The sequence below is a fragment of the Gracilinanus agilis genome, chromosome 6 (assembly GCF_016433145.1).
Source record: "Gracilinanus agilis isolate LMUSP501 chromosome 6, AgileGrace, whole genome shotgun sequence".
NCBI classification, from domain to species: domain Eukaryota; kingdom Metazoa; phylum Chordata; class Mammalia; order Didelphimorphia; family Didelphidae; genus Gracilinanus; species Gracilinanus agilis.
Window position 1 is genome coordinate 128,067,385 of NC_058135.1, and position 20,298 is coordinate 128,087,682.

The following is a 20,298-nucleotide window of genomic DNA, read 5'->3' on the forward strand; positions in this document are numbered from 1 at the left end:
TCGGGAGGGGGCTGGGCGGGGGGGGGGGAGGTGGGGTTGGCCAGGCCTGAGGGATCGAGCCCCGCGTTCTACGGGTCGTGTCCCCTTGTGTCGTCATAGCCGCCCCCCATTGTGCCCGTGGAATTAACACGCGCATCGGCATTGGGGTCTGAGAGCGCCGCGTGTCTGGGAATGGAGAGGCCTGTTTCTTCCTCGAGCACATTTTCTCCCTTTCCCTCGTGGTCTCCGTGATAGCAGAGCTCTGGTGGGTCTTCAGCTGCTGGCCCGCCCCATTGTCGCCTCCCCGCGGCCCTTTTTTACGAGCGGAGCCCTCCCGGCTTCCTTATGCCTTTGGTGGCGGCGCTGGGACCTGTTGAGTAGGACTTCGCAGCTGCAGCCGCCGCCGGCCTGGAGCAGGCACGCCTTGCAGGCCACCAGGCTGCTTCTGGAAAACTTTGGAAGCTACTTAGCCAACCAGCATTGATTAGGCGCCTACCTGGGGAAACTGGGCTACTGAGTCCCCAGGAGCGCCCCCCGCAGGTATTCAAACCACTTTCAGTAGCTCCCCACCCCCCACCCCCCAACCCTGGGAAAAGGGAGGCAATAGATTAAAAAAAACTATGGTCTAGGCGGATATAACTTGGTATTTTTGCATGGTAAAGAAGAAATGACTAACTTGAGGAATTCGGAGAAATGTGGGAGAGAGAATAAGCATGTCTGAAGTGAGGGAGTTAATTGAAATGCAGGAGTCCAGAAGATCTAGGTTCTAGCCTTGAAAGCAGTGTAATGTGACCCTGGGCAAGTAAGTTAACTTTTTTGTGTCCTGGGCAACCCCTTCTAAGACTTGAAATTGCCACACAGTTGTGGTCTGATAAGCATAGGTAGAAAGGGGGCGAGTAGAGTGTACACAGAACCACGGAGAAAGGGAAGAATAAAAAGTGAAACCAAAGGCTTTAAGTTTACTCAGCAAGGATTTATGATGCGCCTTTATTTTTTTAAAACACTTACAGTCCATCATAGAAAATTACGGTGTATGGGTTTCTAGGCAGAAGAGCTAAGGGCTAGGTAATTAGGGTTAAGTGATTTGTCCAAGATGACACAGCCAGAAGTATCTAAGGCCACATTTGAACTCAAGACCACCGAACTGTAGGCCACTATCTCAATCACTTGAGCCACATAGTGGCCCCCCCAAACATTTTTTTTAAACTCTTACCTTCTGTCTGCTCCAAGGCAGAAAAGTGGTAAGGGTAGGCAATGGGGGTCAAGTGACTTGCCCAGGGTCACACAGCTGGGAAGTGTCTGAGGCCGGATTTGAACCTAGGACCTCCTGTCTCTAGGCCTGGCTCTCAATCCACTGAGCTACTGCCCCCCCAAACATTTTTTATGTGCCTTGGTGCTATAGTATATTAAAAGAGGCAAAAGACATACACCCATACACCCCAAAAGCTCTCTGCATAAAACAATGCCATTTCTAGTTTATGAAGAATTTGGTGTGAAATTTTTATTTTTGCCAAGGTTTTTTTTTTTAATAAAGCTAATTTCCAAGCAAATAAATGAATGTGGAGTACATATAGGAAATATGCTTGATACATAGTAAATATATATATACATAAATATGGAATATATAGAAAATACAATTTTATATATTTGATAGGAAATACAACTTATTTATGGGAAATTATTTACAGGAAATATAGCTATAATAGCTAAAAATAGGGGAGAAACCTACATAGCCATGTATATGTATGGATAAATAAATGACTATATATGGAGAGCTTCCTGTAGGAGGTAGGATTTTTGTAGGGGCTTAAAGAAAGCCTGGAAAGTTAGTAATGGGAGTGGAGGAGGGTTCATAGAAAATACCTGAAGTGGAGGGATGGAGTGTCTGGTTTGTGAAAATCTTATGCACTGAGGAAAAGTCTAGGTCTTTAAACTCCCATTTCAAGGCTATTAGGGATCTCCAATAAATAAGACTTTGCACTTTTTGTTTTACAAAATTATAGTTAGAGCACACATGCCAGGCCAAAGAAGGAATTTTTACCTATTTATCACCCTCCCTCTAAAAGCTATTCTACTATTGGTAGAGTAGGATATCTTAGAAAGTAAGTTTTATACAAATTCCCCATGTGGTCAACCATTTCTGCCCCATTTGTTTAATTAAAGATTTTTTTAAATCTTAAGAGGATGACTTCTGTATAGTATAAAAACACTTGCAGGAATGCAGTAAAATTTGCATCTTACTGAACTATTGACTAAAGAAGTTAGCTCTTCTCTGATGACTATCTTTATTATTGCAATCTACCATCTATCAAACACTGGTTATAGGCTCTCTTTATTATTACACAATTTCATAGTACACTTGCTCAGTTCTCTATCTTGAATTAAGGATTTTTGCTCAGTGGGATTTAAGAATCTCTCCCTTCTCTTTTGCCAGTTTCTTTGCTGTCAAAATTAAGGTTCCTCATGTGAAACCTGAATATTTTATGTTCTAATAGTATCAATTTTTGCTATCCTTCTGTTTTTCATTTTTCATCATATATTTCTTAGTACATTTTTTGATGTCTTTTGTATAATACATCAGTCATTTTAACCTCTCCCTTTGAACTCTCTCCTGTGACAAAGCTAGACAACTAAGCAAAAGCATCCAGTATCACTACCACTTCTGAAACCAGATACAATATTCCTTCCTGGTAGGCATTTGTGCCCTCCCCCTCTATCCCTCATCTCTCTTAGCCATGCTGTTTTTCAAAGTCCATGCCATTATTTTAGATCTCTGGTGTAAAATAAAAATTTATAATTTTATAAGAACACCAAGTCAAAAACATTTTTCATGGGCAGGACCATTTTTAACCTTTTGTGTTTCATCCTAAAGTTCAACAAACCAATCAAATTTTTTACTTGTGAAGGTGCTTTCCTGAAACTGTTTTGCTTCTTTGCAGGTCTTTTAACTCAAGGAATTTAGATTTATTTCAGGCGAAGCTGTGAAGTATGTACACACATATGCAGACCACACACTCAGATTTTTAGCCAGCTCTTTGTGAGCTGATTATATAGTTAATTTTCCAGATCATTTTGGATCTCTACTTTCTTCTGTTTAAGTACTAGTTAATATCTTCAGAAGCAGAAAAAGGTGAAACTAAAATGAGTTTGTTTTTGTATCTGCTCCCGGCTCTGACAAAAAGGTTGGCAGGAGACAAGGAATTTGAAATGAATTGACACAATTGAGGGTTGCAAGTTTGAATATGAATAATCAAGGCATTAATTACGTGTGTATATGCACCTTATTGTAGTACAGTAAGCCTGTGATGTAGAAGGACATATTAACCATGACTTTCTGACCTTTTATAGACTTTGAAGTAATGATTCAGGTTATGTGCTGATTGTTTTTGATGAAAAATAGGACACAAATTTGACATATAAATTTGGAATCCAGAAGTTTTCCCGGAAATTGTGGACGTCTGATTTTTGCTAGTATAGGTAATGGGCAAAATGTATTCTGGGAACATAAAGAAGTGCAGTGCTGCATTGGCTCCAGGGCTTGGGATTTTTAAAAAAATACATGTAAGGATTTATTATTAGCCTTTAGTTGACTTTAAATGTTTTTAACTCCAGGGTAGTGTTTCTAAATACCTTGAACAGGGGGGAGTGATGGCAGCAGGTTGAAGTATGGAAGCCAGAAAGGAGGACGTGCAGGAATATAATACTTTTACTCTAGGAATATCTAAACAGAGACCTTTCACTTACTGTGTATATGTAATAATAATAATATTCTAGCATGTACTTCTTACAGCGTTTTACAAATATTGAATTTTAATTTTCTCAACAACCTTGAGAACTAGGTGCCTTCCTTCACCATTAAGTACTGTACCCTCCCCCCAGGGGGCTGACCTGAGCCTACTTCATTGAGGTCATGGAAATAAAAATAGGATGCTCCCTACATTACTTGCTGAGGCAGCATTTGTAAGCTTTCCCCCACTGTCAAACAACGTATGGTTTTGAAAGAGTCCCATTTATAAGTTTCTTTTCATGCCATCTACATTTATATGCCTTCTCACATAGTACAAGTTAAATCATCGGAATTATTCTTGTGTCCTTAGTCATAACACAGTTTTTAAAAAGTCATTTCTCCTTTCCAACATTTAACTTCAATTCTGTTGTTGAAGTACTTTTTAAAAATTGCTAAATATTGTATTTTTGAGTAATGGGTTCAAAATCACTAGTACCTTTGAGTAATGAGTTCAGAATTCCCTAGTCATTTTTTTTAATGAAATGATAAAAGGTAAATATGTTTACCATTGTTTTTTACGTAAAATGTTATTCTTAGTCTGCCAACTGTTGCTAGGTAAATGGCTCTGACTAGCCTTAGTTCCCTACAGGAAGCCATATCAGATGACAAACTAGAGTTAAGAAAACTAATAATGCCTTAGCTTAATTGGTTATATGGTTGCTGTGAATGCACTCATAGTTAATGTTTTTGGTTCCTTAGTATGTAGGGATTAAGAATAGGAAATCAACGAAGGGGTTAATTGATATCAAATTTTATCAGTCTGCAAGCCTTATTGGAAAATGGAGATAGTACTATAATCTTCTAAAGTTCTAAAACAGGTGGGAAGAGAAAGTTGAGTTAGGAACAAATTGACCAAAATGCTTTTAAAAATGCTAATTTCAAATCACAGACCATGTCTTAAGGTGTGTTGGTTGCCTAGTATTGGGTTGTTCAAGAATATATTTCTATAAGTTTAGATAGTTTTGCTCACTCTAAGATATGGAAGTGACCTGATAAAAATTGCATCTTAGCATCCTCCAAGTTTTTGCTTAAGCTTAGAATAATTGACAATCACTCAGCTATAACCTTCCAGTCTTCTCAACAACTCATCTCCAATAGGAAATTTTAATATCCTTTATTTTGATCCCAGGGCCTGCTTGTTCTGTTTAAGAATCTGAATTTTCCAACTTAAGCATGTTAATGGCTCTTTCTGAAGGGTTAGAAATAAGAAAATATTTTTAAAAATTAAAAGCCCTTTTTTATTGATGTCCTTTTATTTTTTATATTTGCTTCTGTATTCTCCTTTCCTTTCCCCATACCTAAGTAAGCTAAGCTACCCTTTCCAACAGTGATTATAAAAGAAAAGCAGTTGAACAAAACTAAACGGTTCTCCAACTTGGTAATGAAAGGTGAAAAGTGAGTCTTATCAACTATAATTGTATTTAGTGAAATTAGAAATTTAAGAATATTTTATATAAGTTTTTGTTTCAGATCAAAGTCAAGATGATATATAAATGTATCTGCTACAATAGACATATAGGTATGAAACATATACCTATATATCTTTTTGTTGTTCTTTTACCATTTGGGATCTGGGTAAGACATTTTTATACTCTGAATCTTAAGTGTGGCTTATTTTAAGTGGTAGCCTTAAGATATGGGAGTTAAAAATAAATCCTGGGACACTTAAAAAGATAATGATACACAGCATATTTGTACTCTTAAATGCTTTCCTTGGATGTTTTTTAAAGTCCTTTTAAGTCTTAAGAAAATGAATTTAAGGAATAAGTGCGTTAATTTTTAAAAAAATCATTGTCAAATTTTTATATACAGGCTCTAAAAAGTTTCAGAATAACAAAGAAATTATTGTATTCTACTTTTAAAAAAAACTCCACGAAAATCATATCAATGTTGCCATGCCTTTCACCCCTAGCAAAATTAGAACAGAATCAAGCATTGTGCAATTGTGGGATGCTATTTTATGTTGCTTTTTTAAAATTAAGGAGTTGGTGTAGAGAGGCAAAGTGTTGCCTTATTATAGGGACATTGAAAACATCATAAAAATTGTTTAAAAGCTGGCATACATCATTTAATACAGCTCATTGATTTAATTTAAATTTTATTAAAAAGAAAACTCTACCTTCTATCCTAGAATCAATACTATATATTGGTTCCAAGATAGAAGAGGGAGGGGTAAGGGTTAGGCAGTGGAGATAAAGTGACTTGCCCAGGGTCACACAGATAGGAAGTATCTAAGGCCGTATTTGAACCCAGGACCCCCTAATCTTTGGGTATGGCTTTAAATCCACTGAGCACCTACCTGCCCCCCCCTCCCCCATTAATTTTACAGATAACAAAAAAATCAAGGCGTAGAGAAGAGGAGTAATCTGTTTCAAATTTATAGAGATGGGCATGTGTTCTCTTGATCTGGTAGTTTGAAAGAGGAGTGCTTATGAACTCTGGAGACTCATGACTACTATGTTAACAAAGTTTGTTAAAATCTATGTTTTTTTGTTTGTTTTAACTAAAACTTCTCTTAGGAGCTGTGTGACTTAATGTAATGAAAACCTTTGGCCACTTTTAAGATTTTAATGTATTTTCAGTGGGCATAAAATATAAGAGAGAACATGGATCTTGTTAGATATGTCACTGCTATTAAACTTAGAAGAACAATTTGGCAAAAAAGAAGAAAGAGGAGTCTGGTTGTTATAGTGTTCCAATTCTGCAGAACAGGTTGAAGCTTTAGAAATGGGGAAGGTTATTACTTAACTCATGTATTCTATTTGAAAAAGTCTTAAGACTGGTTTTTTTTTTCCTTTTTTTAGGTATTGCATTCTCAATCTCGACATGTTGAAGTCAGAATGGCCTGTATACACTATCTTCGACAGAATAGAGAGAAATTTGAAGCGGTAATTTATGTCAAACATGATACTTTTTTACTGTGTTGACCATCCCAGTCTCAGTCTAGAGTTTTCAGAAAAATCCCATGGAACCATATCATATCCACAGATTTTGAAAGTGGTCAATTCCATGAAACACTGAAATGAAAGGAATCAAGGGCATCATTTTTGAATTTGCTGTCATTTAGTCATCTCTGACTCTGACTATTTGGAGTTTTCTTGGCAAAGATATTCAAGTGGTTTGCTGTTTTCTTCTCCAGCTCATTTTACACATAAGAAAACTGAGGAAACAGGGTTTAGTGACTTGCCCAGGGTCATACAGGTAGTAAGTGTCTAAGGCTAGATTTGAACTTGGGTCCTCTTGATTCCAGGATTGACACTTCTAGAACACTGTACCACCTCGCTGCTTTTTTTTTTTTTTTTTTTTTTTTTTTTTTTTTTTATAGCCCTTCCATCTTGGAGTCGATACTGTGTATTGGCTCCAAGGCAGAAGAGTGGTAAGGGCTAGGCAATGGGGGTCAAGTGACTTGCCCAGGGTCACACAGTTGGGAAGTGTCTGAGGCCAGATTTGAACCTAGGACCTCTAGTCTGTAGACCTGGTTCTTAATCCACTGAGCTCCCCAGGGGTCCCCCCCTCCCCCCTTATTTTTGTTATTGCAAAGGTGATATTTCTTTGGAATTTTTGAGATATAGGCAAATATTATCAGATATTATTGAATGCCTACTGTGTATAAGGAACACACAAGGATGAATAAGACACCTTAGAAATATAAACTTTATCACCTAACATGGTGAGGAAATGGGCTGCTTAACAGATTACTATAGGTTATTATTTCAAATATGGAATATAAATTTTCATAGATTGATTTTTTAAAATGTAGTGAACTGTAAAGCAATGGTAAATAAAATTTAATCAGAGGCAGTTAGAGATATTTTCCTTGGGGGTTCATCCTTAGAAGAAAAAATTTCTACCATATCACCAAGATTTGTCCCAAGTGCTGATTAACAAAGAATACTGCTTAACAAAATACTAGCAACTTACTTTAACTTATTATTAAATGTATGTATTAAATCATTATAATGATGATCTATTTTTATTAGATTTTTGAGAATTAGGGTTGAAGGTTAATGATTTTATAACTTATGAACAAGCCATCTGATAATTTTACCTTAGTATTTCTTGACTTTTAAACAGTTTTAGGACAAAGACGCCTTTTTGTATATCTCAGTTCAGTAATTTAAAAGGAAAAAAAATCTGCATTTACATACACTATCAACCACAAAACATTAAGGGCTTAGCATGTTCCCAAGTGCTTTATTAAGCATTCAAAAGCAAAATAATGAATATCCTCAAAGAGTTTATATTCTGATGAGGGAGATAGCATATGCATAGGACAGGTTATCACCTGATATGGTAGATAGAGGGCTTAACTTGTGATCAAGAGAGCAGAATTCATTTTCTGATTTTAGATACTTTCACTATGACATAGTACCTACCTTGCAAATTTTCAGAGTTCAAGTGAGATAACCTTATGGCGCTTAATAAATATTAGCTATTTTATTATTGGCCAGGAAGACGTATAATGGATACTCAATGGACACTATATGGCAATTAAAATGAATACCCATTAGCATCATATAGCAATTTAAGTTCTAATGAGGCAATTTGGAAAAATAAAGTGGATAAAATCATAAAATGAACTTAGCCTTATATTTTAAAATGATCCATGGTTGCTAATAAGAATTAACTCAACATAATTGCATTCCTTTCCATTTTTGCCTTTCGTCTTGTTTTCTGTCTGGAATACATTACTTATCTTTCTTTACCAGTCTACTTCTGCTCATCCTTTCCTTCAGTGAAGCTTTTCTGATGATTCTAGCCTGTATTGGGTAGATTCTGTTTTTTCTAGTTACGGAATATAACTGTACAATAAAAAAAAAAACCCTGTCTCTGGAGTAAGTTCCACTCTGTAGTTCGAACTTGGGGGAAATGAACTAGGAATTGCTTAGGGGCACAGCATTTAGGTATTAAATAATGTGTTGAATTGGGGACACAAATACAAAAGTGTGAGATACTTCTTATCCTCAAGAGCATAGTCTAATGGGGGAAAAACACATTGAAACTGGTGACCAGTGTATAGTATTTTGATCTGAATTTACAAGGACAGTAAATAGAGCCATAGTGGAATTGATTGACATGCACTTTCCAAAAGCAGTGATAGCATTGATTTAATTAATTTAATCTTGCTCTGAGGCCAAGAGAGTCGTTGTGTGAGTGGGTAGTGTAGAGGGGCAGACATCAAGAAGATGGCTGGATTATGAAATATAACCTAATTGGGATGGAGCCAGCTAGATAAAATTGACCATGTTAGGGACAGTCCTATCAAAGTTACCTAGACTGTTTGTTTTGAATTCAGGGAAGTGCTATTTGGAAGTGTCTAGCAGACTCCCTATGGACATGTGGGGGCTTTGAGACTACATTACCCATGATTCCAATGAGTTTCCAGTCTTTGGGTGTGGGGACGTCAAAGGTCCCCATGCATAGGGCAGCTTAAATTCAGAGGAGGGCCTAGAGAAGGTCTCTTGGTTTCCTGGTTAGCTGGCTGGCTTACGAGAGAGGATGGGCACCAGCGAGAGAAAGGATGAGCACGAGCGGTAAATTTAAAAGATAGTCAGGAGCAGTCATAGATATTTCACCAACAAAGCCATGGCTATTAAAATAAGCTTTTTTCTTATACTATATGTCTTTATCATTTTTAATCGTAACAACTCACAGCTTTAAATAGTAGTTTAGAGTCTCTCTGCAAGAGAAATAAACAAGGATATTAAATAGTCAATATCTGAACATTCTGCCTTAGGTATTGCCTGGAAAACAGGCTTCTTCAGAAGGGAAATAGGATTCTAGTCAGACTACTTTCTACTCTACAAAATCCAGGTTTTTTCCTCCTAATAGTGTGGTTTATGTAATACTGCTCTTCATTCAGTATCAGGGTGCCATGTGCAGGATCCTTGCTAGCGCTTTCTTTGAACTATATATAGTTCCATTCTCCAATATGGAGACCAAGAACTGTCTCTTCAGTAGTTCTGATGCTCCAGCACTTCTCTTACTGATGCTGACAAATGACTGTTTTCAGGTCTACATGTTGGAGAGGATGTGGCTTCTTTGTGCCTTGCCCCAAGTCAGTCATTATAGTCTCTACCCCAGCTTCCTAGCTCTGCTATGTTTTCTGTATCTAGATGGAAGGAAAGTGTATGTGCGTGGGGAGCTCCCTTTTAGTCTTAAATTGTAGATCTCTTCATTGAGACTATATTTAAAGAGTCTGTTAAATAAGACAATAAATGACAAAAAGCCATTAAAAATTAGAGATCCTATCAGTTGCTTTGAACTGCTATTACTCACAGGGGGATTTTTAATCTAGCTAGGGATAGATGGAAGCATAAAATAGACAATTTTGACCACAAAATTAAAGCAAACATGTAAATAAAATAGACAAAAGAGAAACTTAAAAAAAATAAATTTCACCCAGAATATATGGGGAATTAACATTTAATGTGAATCACAACCCATAGATAAGGGAATGATATTTTTTAAAATTGGAATTATAAGTAGTAGCATGAAAAATATAATTTAAGTGACTAATCATAAGAGAAAAACACAGAAATTTACCTCACCCTTCAAACTAGTAAAGATGATGAAAGATGGGTGAAAGTGGATATTGGAAAGATTATGGAAGTACATGCCCATTGAAGGCTTGTTGGTGAAGCTGGGAAGGGTGCCAACCTTTCTGGTTTTCAATTTGTAATTATGTAGGAAAACTTCATATATGCTAGGTTTATACAACTAGCATTACATTACTCTTACTGGACATGTATTTCTAGGAAGTTAGATAGGAACACATTAATAGCACTCACTATTCCTTGTGGCAACAAAGCAGAGGAAACAAAAGTGAAATTCTGGTATATGAATGCAATTGGATGTTATTATGTAGTAAGAAATGATAGGAATTCAGGAAACCTGGGAGATCAGAAAAACTGATATAGAAATAAATGAGTCAAGAAAGTAATATGCACAGTAACTATGATAAAGAACATTTACAGATAGAAGTTGAAGTCTGAGAAATAAAAAAAAAAACTGAAGGTATCATGGAAGAATAGATAAAAACAGAATTTCGTTGTGGCCAGAGAGAGAGCTAGGACATATTTTTGTTTATAATTTGGTTATACAAGTCTTACTGAAATTGATATTGGCTTAAAATTTAAGTTTTAATAGTTGCTTATGTTAGATTTTCTTGGTTATACCAGAAGATTCATTACTAGAGGGATAAGTAGGGAAATGACTGACATAAAGATTAAAAACATTAATTAAACTCAAGCTTTTTAAAAATATATAATAAATAGCTAATTGAATTGTTTTATCTTGCATGAATTTCACTAATCATCTTTGTTTGAAAAATAGTACATATATGTGCTATGCTTTAGTTTGTAAAGGTTGTTTGCTTATTTATAATGAGTCACGCTGCATATTTTGTTGGAGCTAAATAAAGATCAGAGTGACAATGCTTGATGCACATATTGTTTCCAGGTCCTTTACTGTAACACTGGTTTCTTAGGACCTATAAGTTCTTACCAAATAATTCAGACCTCACTCTGTAGTATCTTACTATATATTATCCTGTCCTCTAATTGTTTGATATGTAGACATCTTATTTCCCCAATTAATTATAAACTTGCGAGCCTGAATTATAATTTTATACTCTGGGTAATTGGTATATAATTGATTGAATTAAAGAATTATTGTACCAGTGAAATAATATTTTTGAAGTAGTTTTGAAATGAATATTTTTGTTATTTCTTTCCAGTTCATAGAGGGGTCATTTGAAGAGTATTTAAAACGCTTGGAAAATCCACAGGTATGTTTCTTTCCCCCTCCCCCCCCCCCCCATCCACTTGAATACTATCAGTGTAGATCATTGTCCCTATATACTTTAGTTTGTGACTAAAAAGGGTCAATAGTGAATGATCATCCTCTTAGCCTAAATTTTAATTAAAAAATTGCTATATAATAGGGATAGGGACTGTCTCTGAAACTTCATTTGAATAGAGAACCTCTTAGCTGAGGATACTCCCTCTACTAATGCAGGGAAGTATTTTTTCTGGATCATACTTGCTTAGAATTTCCTTGAGCACTGAAAAATCAAATAACTTGCTCAGTCATACAGCCCAGTATATGGAAGAGACAGTATTTGAACCTCAGGTCTTGCTGACTTTGAGATTGGCTTTTTAAAAAAATTTTAATTTTAATCAACATGGATTGATTTTTCTTCCTTCTTCCCTCCTCCCCAAATAAAATAAACCCTTGTAATAAATAAGCATAGTCAAGCCAAACAAATAGCTAGGTTGTCTATGTTCAAAATAAATGTCTTATTCTGTATCTTTAATGCATCATTATCTCTTTCAGGAGGTATAGATCATATTTTTTCATCAGTCCTCTAGAATCTTGATTGACCATTGTCATTGATCAAAGTTCTTAGGTCTTTCATAGTCTTCACAGTGTTTTGTATGCATTATTTTTCTGGTTTTACTAACTTTATTAATTCATTTAAGTCTTCCCAGGTTTCCTAGAAACCATCCCTTTTTGGTATTTATTATAGCACAATATCATTTCTTTAGCTATTCCCAAATGGATGGGTATCTATTTTCTAGTTGTTTGCTATTACAAAAAAATTTGCTCTAAATATTTTTGAACATAGGGGTTCTTTTTCTCTTCCCATGATCTTTTTTGTTGTATAGCTTATAGCAATGGTATCACTGAGTCAAAAGATATGCCTGTTTTAGTATCTTTTGGGGCATAGTTATAAATTGCTTTCTAGAATGACTGGACCAGCTCACACCAATAGGGCATAACTTTGCTTGTTTTCCTATATCTCTGCTAGCATTTTTATTTTTCCTTTTTCTCACCATCTTTTGCCAATATGTAAGGTGCTTCCTCAGAGTTGCTTAAGTTTACATTTCTTTGGGGTTTGGGAGCTACTTTTTTTCTTTTCATATCAGCATAGGTAGCTTTGTTTGTTGTGTTTGTTTTTTTTTTTTTTAATGAGAATTTTCTGTTTCTTTGACACTTATTGAGAAATAATTTCTACCTATTAATGATTTTAATCATTTTCTTAAATTACTTGAAAATAAGATCTTTATCTGAGAAACTTACTGCCAAGATTTTTTTCCCTTTTTCTTTTCTGTCTGGCTTTCTTCCTATTGGCAAAAGGCTGTTTTTAATGAGTCCAGCAGGACTATAGGATCAGTATTTTGTATCCAAATCTGGGACTTTGTTTTTTATAACATAGAAAGGGTGTTTTTCCCTGATTACTATTTTTCTTTTCTTTTTTAAAAACCATTACCTTCTGTCTTAGAATCGAAGGAAGTATCAACTGCAAGGCAGAAGAACGGTAAGGGGTAGGCAATTAGCTAGGGTTACACAGCTAGGAAGAATTCAAGGTCATATTCAAATATAGGCCCTCCATCTCATAAGTGTTGCTCTCAATCCAGCTAGCTGCCTCTCTCCTATTTCTTTTAAAGATGTTACATGCATATTTTGTATTTGCAAGCATCCCCAATTTGGATGAAGGATAGGGTAATCCCCAATTTGGATGAAGGGTAGGGTAATCTTTGACTAATTATAAAGTGGAGGTTTTTAGGAGGGAGGGTGAGCTTACTGTCTTTCTTGTTATAACTAGTGGAAATAATCTTGGACTTGGAGGAAGAAGGCCTGGTTTGAGTCTTTGCACTGCCATATATTAGCTATAGGATGTTGGAAAAATTATTTTTGAGCCTTCATTTTCATTTTTGAAAGATGGGATTATATCTATTCTGCCTATCCTTGGATGTCATTATGAGGATCAATTAAGTATGTAGTAGTACTTTATAAATACAAATGTAAGGTGTTGGTATTAGGATAATTTTAACAAAATTTATTATGATTTAAAAATTGGTACTTTTACAAATGTTTGGGTAGGAAGAGGCATTAAATTCTTTCTTTAGGGATTTGGAGGATGTTTAGATTAGCTCCTGATGTTATTATTTTGGCTTTTCCAATCTACCTAGGTACATATGAAGATAATCTGAGAGAGTTGAGATTGTACTATTGTTTATATATGACTGAGGGGAAATGGGTAACCTTTAATGTCCCTCTGATGTCATCTCACATTCTTAAGTCAGATTGTTGGGTGAGGTGAAGGACTCTTGTCTCCTGAATTAAGGATTATTATTATTATTATTAATCATGATTTCATGTTATTCAATGGGAAGGAGGTATGGGAGTTAGGTTGGCCAAAGGTAAGATATATGCAGAAAAATTTATGAATAAACTCTTTCTCCAAAACAGGAATGGGTCGGACAAGTGGAAATAAGTGCCCTTTCTCTTATGTACAGGTAACATATTTTTAAAAAATACTGCATCACTTAATACAAAAGTAGTTGGATGAAGAAAAAGGGGAAAATAATGACTTATTTCATTATATTTTAAAATGTTAAATGAACAAAACCTTTTTATAATTAGCTGTAGAGCACATTCATGTCATTAAAACTCCAAACATTACTTTTGAATGTAAATTTGCCCGTTTTAAAATTATAAGTTAAAAAAGGAATTTTTTTTTAAAGGAACAGAGCAAAATTTTTCTAGACTATATAAATTGCCATATCAACTTTAGACTGCTAGATAACCTTTCCATGTAACCAGAACAAATTCTAGTCTGTTATGAGATACACTGAACATTCTGTAATTTGATTGCATCTTTGCCCAGCCCTAAGTAGGGAAGCCGATTTCTCCCCATTCCTCACAATTTTTACAATTGCTTCATGTGTTTCATCATACAGAATTTCTTTTCCTTTTTGTACTATGTATAAGGAGTTGTATTTTTTCCTTTTTTTTAATCCTTCCCACCCCCCCACCCCACCCCACAAGTGTTTGTAAAACATGGCAAATTTATATCTTTATCAAGCCTGATTCCTTAGAATATTTTCCTTAAGACAGATTTTTCTGAAGTTTTCTAATTTTTGTTTTTTAAATTTCAGGAAAGATTTTGTAATTTATCAGGAACCAAATGCTGCTCCTTCTCATGTAACTGAAAATAACTTTCCTGAAAAGGTACAACTTTTCCTAAATACTCTTACAGACTTTGAGGAAGAGAGCTGCTCAGTTATAGCCTAAAATTTCCAAGTCATGTTTTTTTTTTCCTATAACTTACTTTGAGAGATGTCAACATATGGGTCACAGTTTTTCAAATTTTGTTTTTCAAAGGCAGTCAGCCACCATTTAACTTCAGGGTGTCAGTATGTACATATTATTTTAAAAATACCATGTTGAACTACACTAAAAACATAAACATTTTATGTTCTGAAAGATAATGGTATAGAGTAGTTCTATCTTAATGTATTAGGATATTTTTATGTAAAGATTGAGTATTACATTAACTAAGGTTATTTGTGAATATGGAAGACATTTCATTCAAAAGTGCTTGATCAGTCTCCTGACAAATAGATTATAAAAATTGCAGGCATATAAAGAGATGAAAGCTGTTTTATGCAGTGCTAAAATCAGCATTCATCCATTTCGGTAGGTTAAGTCAAATTTTGGTCAGGATGGGGGGCCAAGAAAGCAAAGGGGAAAATTAGTCTTTGTTAAAAAAAAATTCTTTCTTTGACATTTTTACTTGATTGTTTTTGTTATTACATAGACCGACTTTGCCTTGCATAACCATGAACTTTTAAAAATATGCCTTAAAATAAGAGGAAAATTAATTTAAATGGCCCTCTTCATGGAGAATTCCTAGTGCTCAAACAGCTACTTCACTGAACTTTTTCTATTTTGTAAGAATTTTATGTGATATGTTAGAAGCAAACAAGTTATTGAATTCCTCTTGCAGAAAAGCATATAACTTTTTATTTGGAAGTTATTCAGTAGTTGGGCCACCATATTGCAAATAATTATCAAAATGTATTTTTTCCCTCTTCAGGTATTATTGTGTTTTTCAAATGGAAATCATTATGATATCGTCTATCCCATAAAGTATAAAGACAGTTCTGCTATGTGCCAGTGTAAGTATCAGTGCTTTAGGTACACTAAAGAAGTATTTTGTATGAAATACTACAAGGTATACAGGTAGAAAACTTCTCTGATGAGGTGAAACATAATACATATCGTGGAATGCCACAATAAAATCATACAAAAGTGGGTCTGAGATAATTTGAATATTTTCTCCTAAATGAAGAAGGTAGGTTTATAGGAGCTCCCACATTCTGAACTTTCCAGGATTGCTGATTTGGGTGGTTTGAGTGGAGAAGTTTCAGTGAGCACATTCTGGAAGAGGCAGGTGGAAGTGAAGTTGAAATCCTGAAGATAAGTCTAGTTGACTTACAAAGTGTGCTACTAACAGGATAAATCTTCTGGGGCTTCTCCATTTCCCAGTGATTCTTGGAGACAGTTTTGTACTTGTAAAATAAACAAAACAAAATCAATATTCCATTAAATATATTCCTTTGTTTTTCAATTGCAGCTCTCCTTTATGAATTGCTCTACGAGAAGGTATTTAATACTGATGTTAGCAAAATCCTGATGGGGCTAGAGCCCTCTGTTGAAGTAGTTGAAGAAAATGTTGCTAACAGTGAAATATCAGATTCGGAGGAAGAGAGTTGCAAGTAAGAACCACTTTGGAAATAAATACTATTTTTTAAAAAGCTGGTATATTATGTAGAGAAGAACTTGTCCACAGACATTAGCTAAGCATTTACAACTCTTATCAAGAGTTAGGGTTTTCCTAGTCTCTGGAAATGAATTTTATCAAGACAGAGCCCTGTTTTTATTATATTCTAATACTTTATTCATGTATTACACCACTGTCTAATCATCTTTGCTTGCAACAACAAAAGGAAAAACTTGAGCCAAAACTTGCAGCTATCATGACCACAACATTTCTTCATTTTGATTCCCCTCTTCTGAAAGAAGGATGCTCCAACATTATTTTGAAATTTAGAATAGATATTAATCATAGCATTTGATCTTATTTCTATTCTCTGGTAGAGTCAGTTTTCAATTACATTACTATAGTCATTCTATATTCTTCTGGTCCAGGGGATCAAATTTCATCAAAGAACTGGAAGTGACTTTAGAGATCATTTCTAACTCCACTCATTTTCTGTCAAGAACTCAACAGATAAGGGACTTGTTAATATAAGTAGTAAGTGACTGAGTTGAGGTTAAAATCCAGAAACCAAGACTAAATCCAATCTTCCATGATATTTGGCCTGTTTTTCCCCCCAATTAAAAAAATCAATCACCTTGCTAATAAAAGTGAATTTAATACATACATCAAACAATACAGTGTAAAATTAATGTACATCATAAACAGAGACATGCCTTATTTCTTACTTGATTCTCTATTAGTTCATATGAATGTAAGTGTTTCTCTGAATTGCTTCTGTTCAACATTTCTTTGTTTCACAGCCATATTCTGTTAAACACCTCTTCCATGATTCAGTCATGTGTTCTCCATGAAGTGAACACTATTTACTCCAAAAAATGCTATGAGGAATATTTTTGCTTATATGGGGCCATTCTGCCAATGTCGTCCTTGGGATATAAACCCAGAATGAAGGGTACTGGGTTAAAAGATATTTATGGTTTAATAACTATTTTCATGTAATTATGAATTGATTTCTAGAACTAGTACACTAAAACCCACAGCTCTAGCAGTGTACCTGCCTTCCTACAGCCATTTGAATATTGTAAAAGATAACAGAAAATGATAGTGAAGAATACTTTCTCTTCTTCCATGATGCCTCTTGTTTTTTTCCTAGCATTTATTGTCCTTTACCTAGTTGTGTTTTTGCTTTTTTTTTTTTTTTTTTTTTAGACACTAGGCTGTTACTTTCTTTTGTTTTCGGATCTTAGTTGGTTTTATGATTTTTGCTTTTTTAACCAGTACCAGATAGCTTTGATGTTTACCTCCTTATAAGCAAAAAAAAAAATTTCTGTATTCATCATGTCCAAAAAATATATCTGCATTCTTTGTCAGGAGATGGATAGGTGGGTAAGATGTTTCATCATGAGCCTTCTGAAATTTTACAGTTTTTAAAAGTTATTCATCTTTATAATATTATGTAGATCATTTTGATTCACTTCACTCTGAATTAGTTCATATCAGCCTTTCTAGGCTTTTCTGAAACTGCCTCCTTTAGCATTCTTATAATACTATTTATATTTATTCACATTCATATGTTATATGCCAGTAACAGAACAGCTATAAGTATTTTTGTATATATGGGTTCTTTTCCTCTTTCTTTGATCTCTTTGGGAATTATTAGTATTTCCCTGGGTCAAAAGCTATATACACAAACACACATTCACTTACTCTCTTTAGTAGGCATTTGGGCACATTTCCAGATTGCTTTCCAAAATGGCTAGACCAATTTACAGCTTGACTAACAGTATTAATGTATTTGTTTTTTCTCAAAGCCCTTTCAGCATTTGCAATTTTCATTTTTTTGGTCCACTTTGCCAATCTTTAGAGTTGTTTAAATATATTTTAATTAGTGATTCAAAGTTTGGTGTGTTTTTTTAATGTCACTTTTGAAATTTTGGATTTTCTATCTGAAAATTGTATATTCATATCCTTTGCCCATTTATAAATTGGGGAACGGCTCTTAGGTCTATAAGCTCAAATCAGTTCCCTATCTATCTTAAAAATGAGACCCCTTTCATAGAAACCTAGAACAAAGATTTTCTTATTTAATTTTTTTCTCTTCTAATTTTAGTTGCATTAGTTTTGTTTGTGCAAACCCTTTTTAATTTTATGTGATCAAAAGTGTCCCTTTTATCTTGTTTGATACTCTCACTGTTTGATCATAAATATTTTCTCTATCAACCAGATAGATATTTTCTTCCTAGGTTTCTCTAATTTCTTTATAACACTTTTATGTATTTTAGCTTATCTTCATGGATAATGTGAGATGTTGGTCTCTACTTAATATCTACCAGGCCACTATCCATTTTGCCCTACAGTTTGTGAAAGTTTTATTGAAGTTCTTACCCCAATTGGATTCTTAAGGTTTTCTAAATAAACTATAATATATTCAAAAAGCAATTTTGTTTCCTCTTTAAATTTGCAGTAATTTTTTATTCTGGTTGGCATTTTCTTTAATTTGCTCATTCCTCCAGTGTTGGTTCCTGAATTAGGACTTTGTGCCTCCTTTCCTCCTTTTCTTATGGCTGACTTTTTGGGCAGTTCTGTGAAGAAAGATGCCTCTTAGGGGTTTCTCATTGAATTTCTTTTTCATTATATAGTCTTCTGGGTTTTTCTGGAGTAGATGTGGTAGTGGCAGTAGGAGAAGGGATTCTGTTTCTCGTTTAGAACACCATTTTCAAACCAGGTTTTTCTGTTGATGGAGACTTTAATTGCTTTCTAATTCTATTGTGTATACTTGTAGTCAATTATATGTATAACTAATAAACCTCTTGAATTTTAAAGTTAATCATATACCTTATCTGAGATCCCTGAATGGTGACAACAGATGGGAATGAATAGAACCTTTAATTTTTTTTCTATCACCATTTCTTATATAATAGAATTATTGCTTAGCATATGACCATTGTTTTAAAATTTATTCTCAAATTTTCATTTCTTAGTAACTTGGAGGGGATGGCATTTTCAGTTGGCAACAATTTATGTCTTATGTAGGACAATCTTAACATATTCCTCAGTGGAAATGGAAAGTTCAAAATAATATCTTCCAGGAGGCAGCTAGGTGGCTCAATCGATGGAGAACCAGGCCTAGAGATGGTAGGTCCTAGGTTCAAATTTGGCCTCAGACACTTCCTAGCTAGGTGACCCTAGGCAAGTCACTTAATCCCCATTGCCTAGCCCTTGCCACTCTTCTGCCTTGGAACCAATACACAGCATTGATTCTAAGATGGAAGGTGAGTGTTTTAAGGATAAATAATAATAATAATAATAATAATAATGTCTTTCATGTGGGCATAGGGAGTATGAATAACACTATGAGAAGAATTTGTCCAAGAAAAGGCCTATTTTTTAAATGTACATATCTGATTATCTGCCTAAAATCCAGTAAAGTCCAAATTTTCAAAGCCTTCCACAAACATTTAATAAATGATTACCTAATTATTAATAAATATCAAAATAATTATTGATTGTTATCAATAAATTAATAAACTAATGATTTGTTAATTTGTTATTAACAAATTGATGGAGTATTAATAAATAACACATAGCATAAAATAAACACTTTACAGTTATTTCATTTGATCCTCACAACAAATCTAAGAGGTAGTTGCTATTATTATTCCTATATTACATATAGATGAGAAAATTGAGGCAAATAGATTATCTTCCCAAGAGTCTCACTGCTAATAAATGTCTGAGCCAAATTGGAATTCAAGCCTTCTGACTCCAGGCCAAGTACTTTATTCACTGAGCCACCTTGTTGAATCCATGATGAAATCAAGGTAGTAATTTCAGGTACAAGACAAATCCTTTCTGACTAAAGTCTAAGGGACTGCCAATTCTTTGGTGTAATGGATTTTTCATGTCTCAAATAGTATTTGAAAAAAGGTGGGGGTGCTGTAGTAGTTTGAAATTCCTT

The 20,298-nt window shown here is 34.6% G+C and overlaps 1 protein-coding gene across 2 annotated transcripts in view; it reads left to right on the forward strand.

Moving 5' to 3' along the window:
• Nucleotides 1–20,298, forward strand: part of OTUD4 (OTU deubiquitinase 4) — a 55,292-nt gene that overhangs the window by 5,175 nt on the left and 29,819 nt on the right. For both annotated transcript variants that reach the window (XM_044680342.1, XM_044680343.1), the window contains exons 2-7: nt 6,571–6,654; nt 11,505–11,555; nt 14,024–14,070; nt 14,713–14,785; nt 15,654–15,735; nt 16,194–16,335. In XM_044680342.1, the coding sequence (XP_044536277.1) occupies nt 6,571–6,654; nt 11,505–11,555; nt 14,024–14,070; nt 14,713–14,785; nt 15,654–15,735; nt 16,194–16,335 (479 nt within the window). The remainder of the gene's footprint in view (nt 1–6,570; nt 6,655–11,504; nt 11,556–14,023; nt 14,071–14,712; nt 14,786–15,653; nt 15,736–16,193; nt 16,336–20,298) is intronic.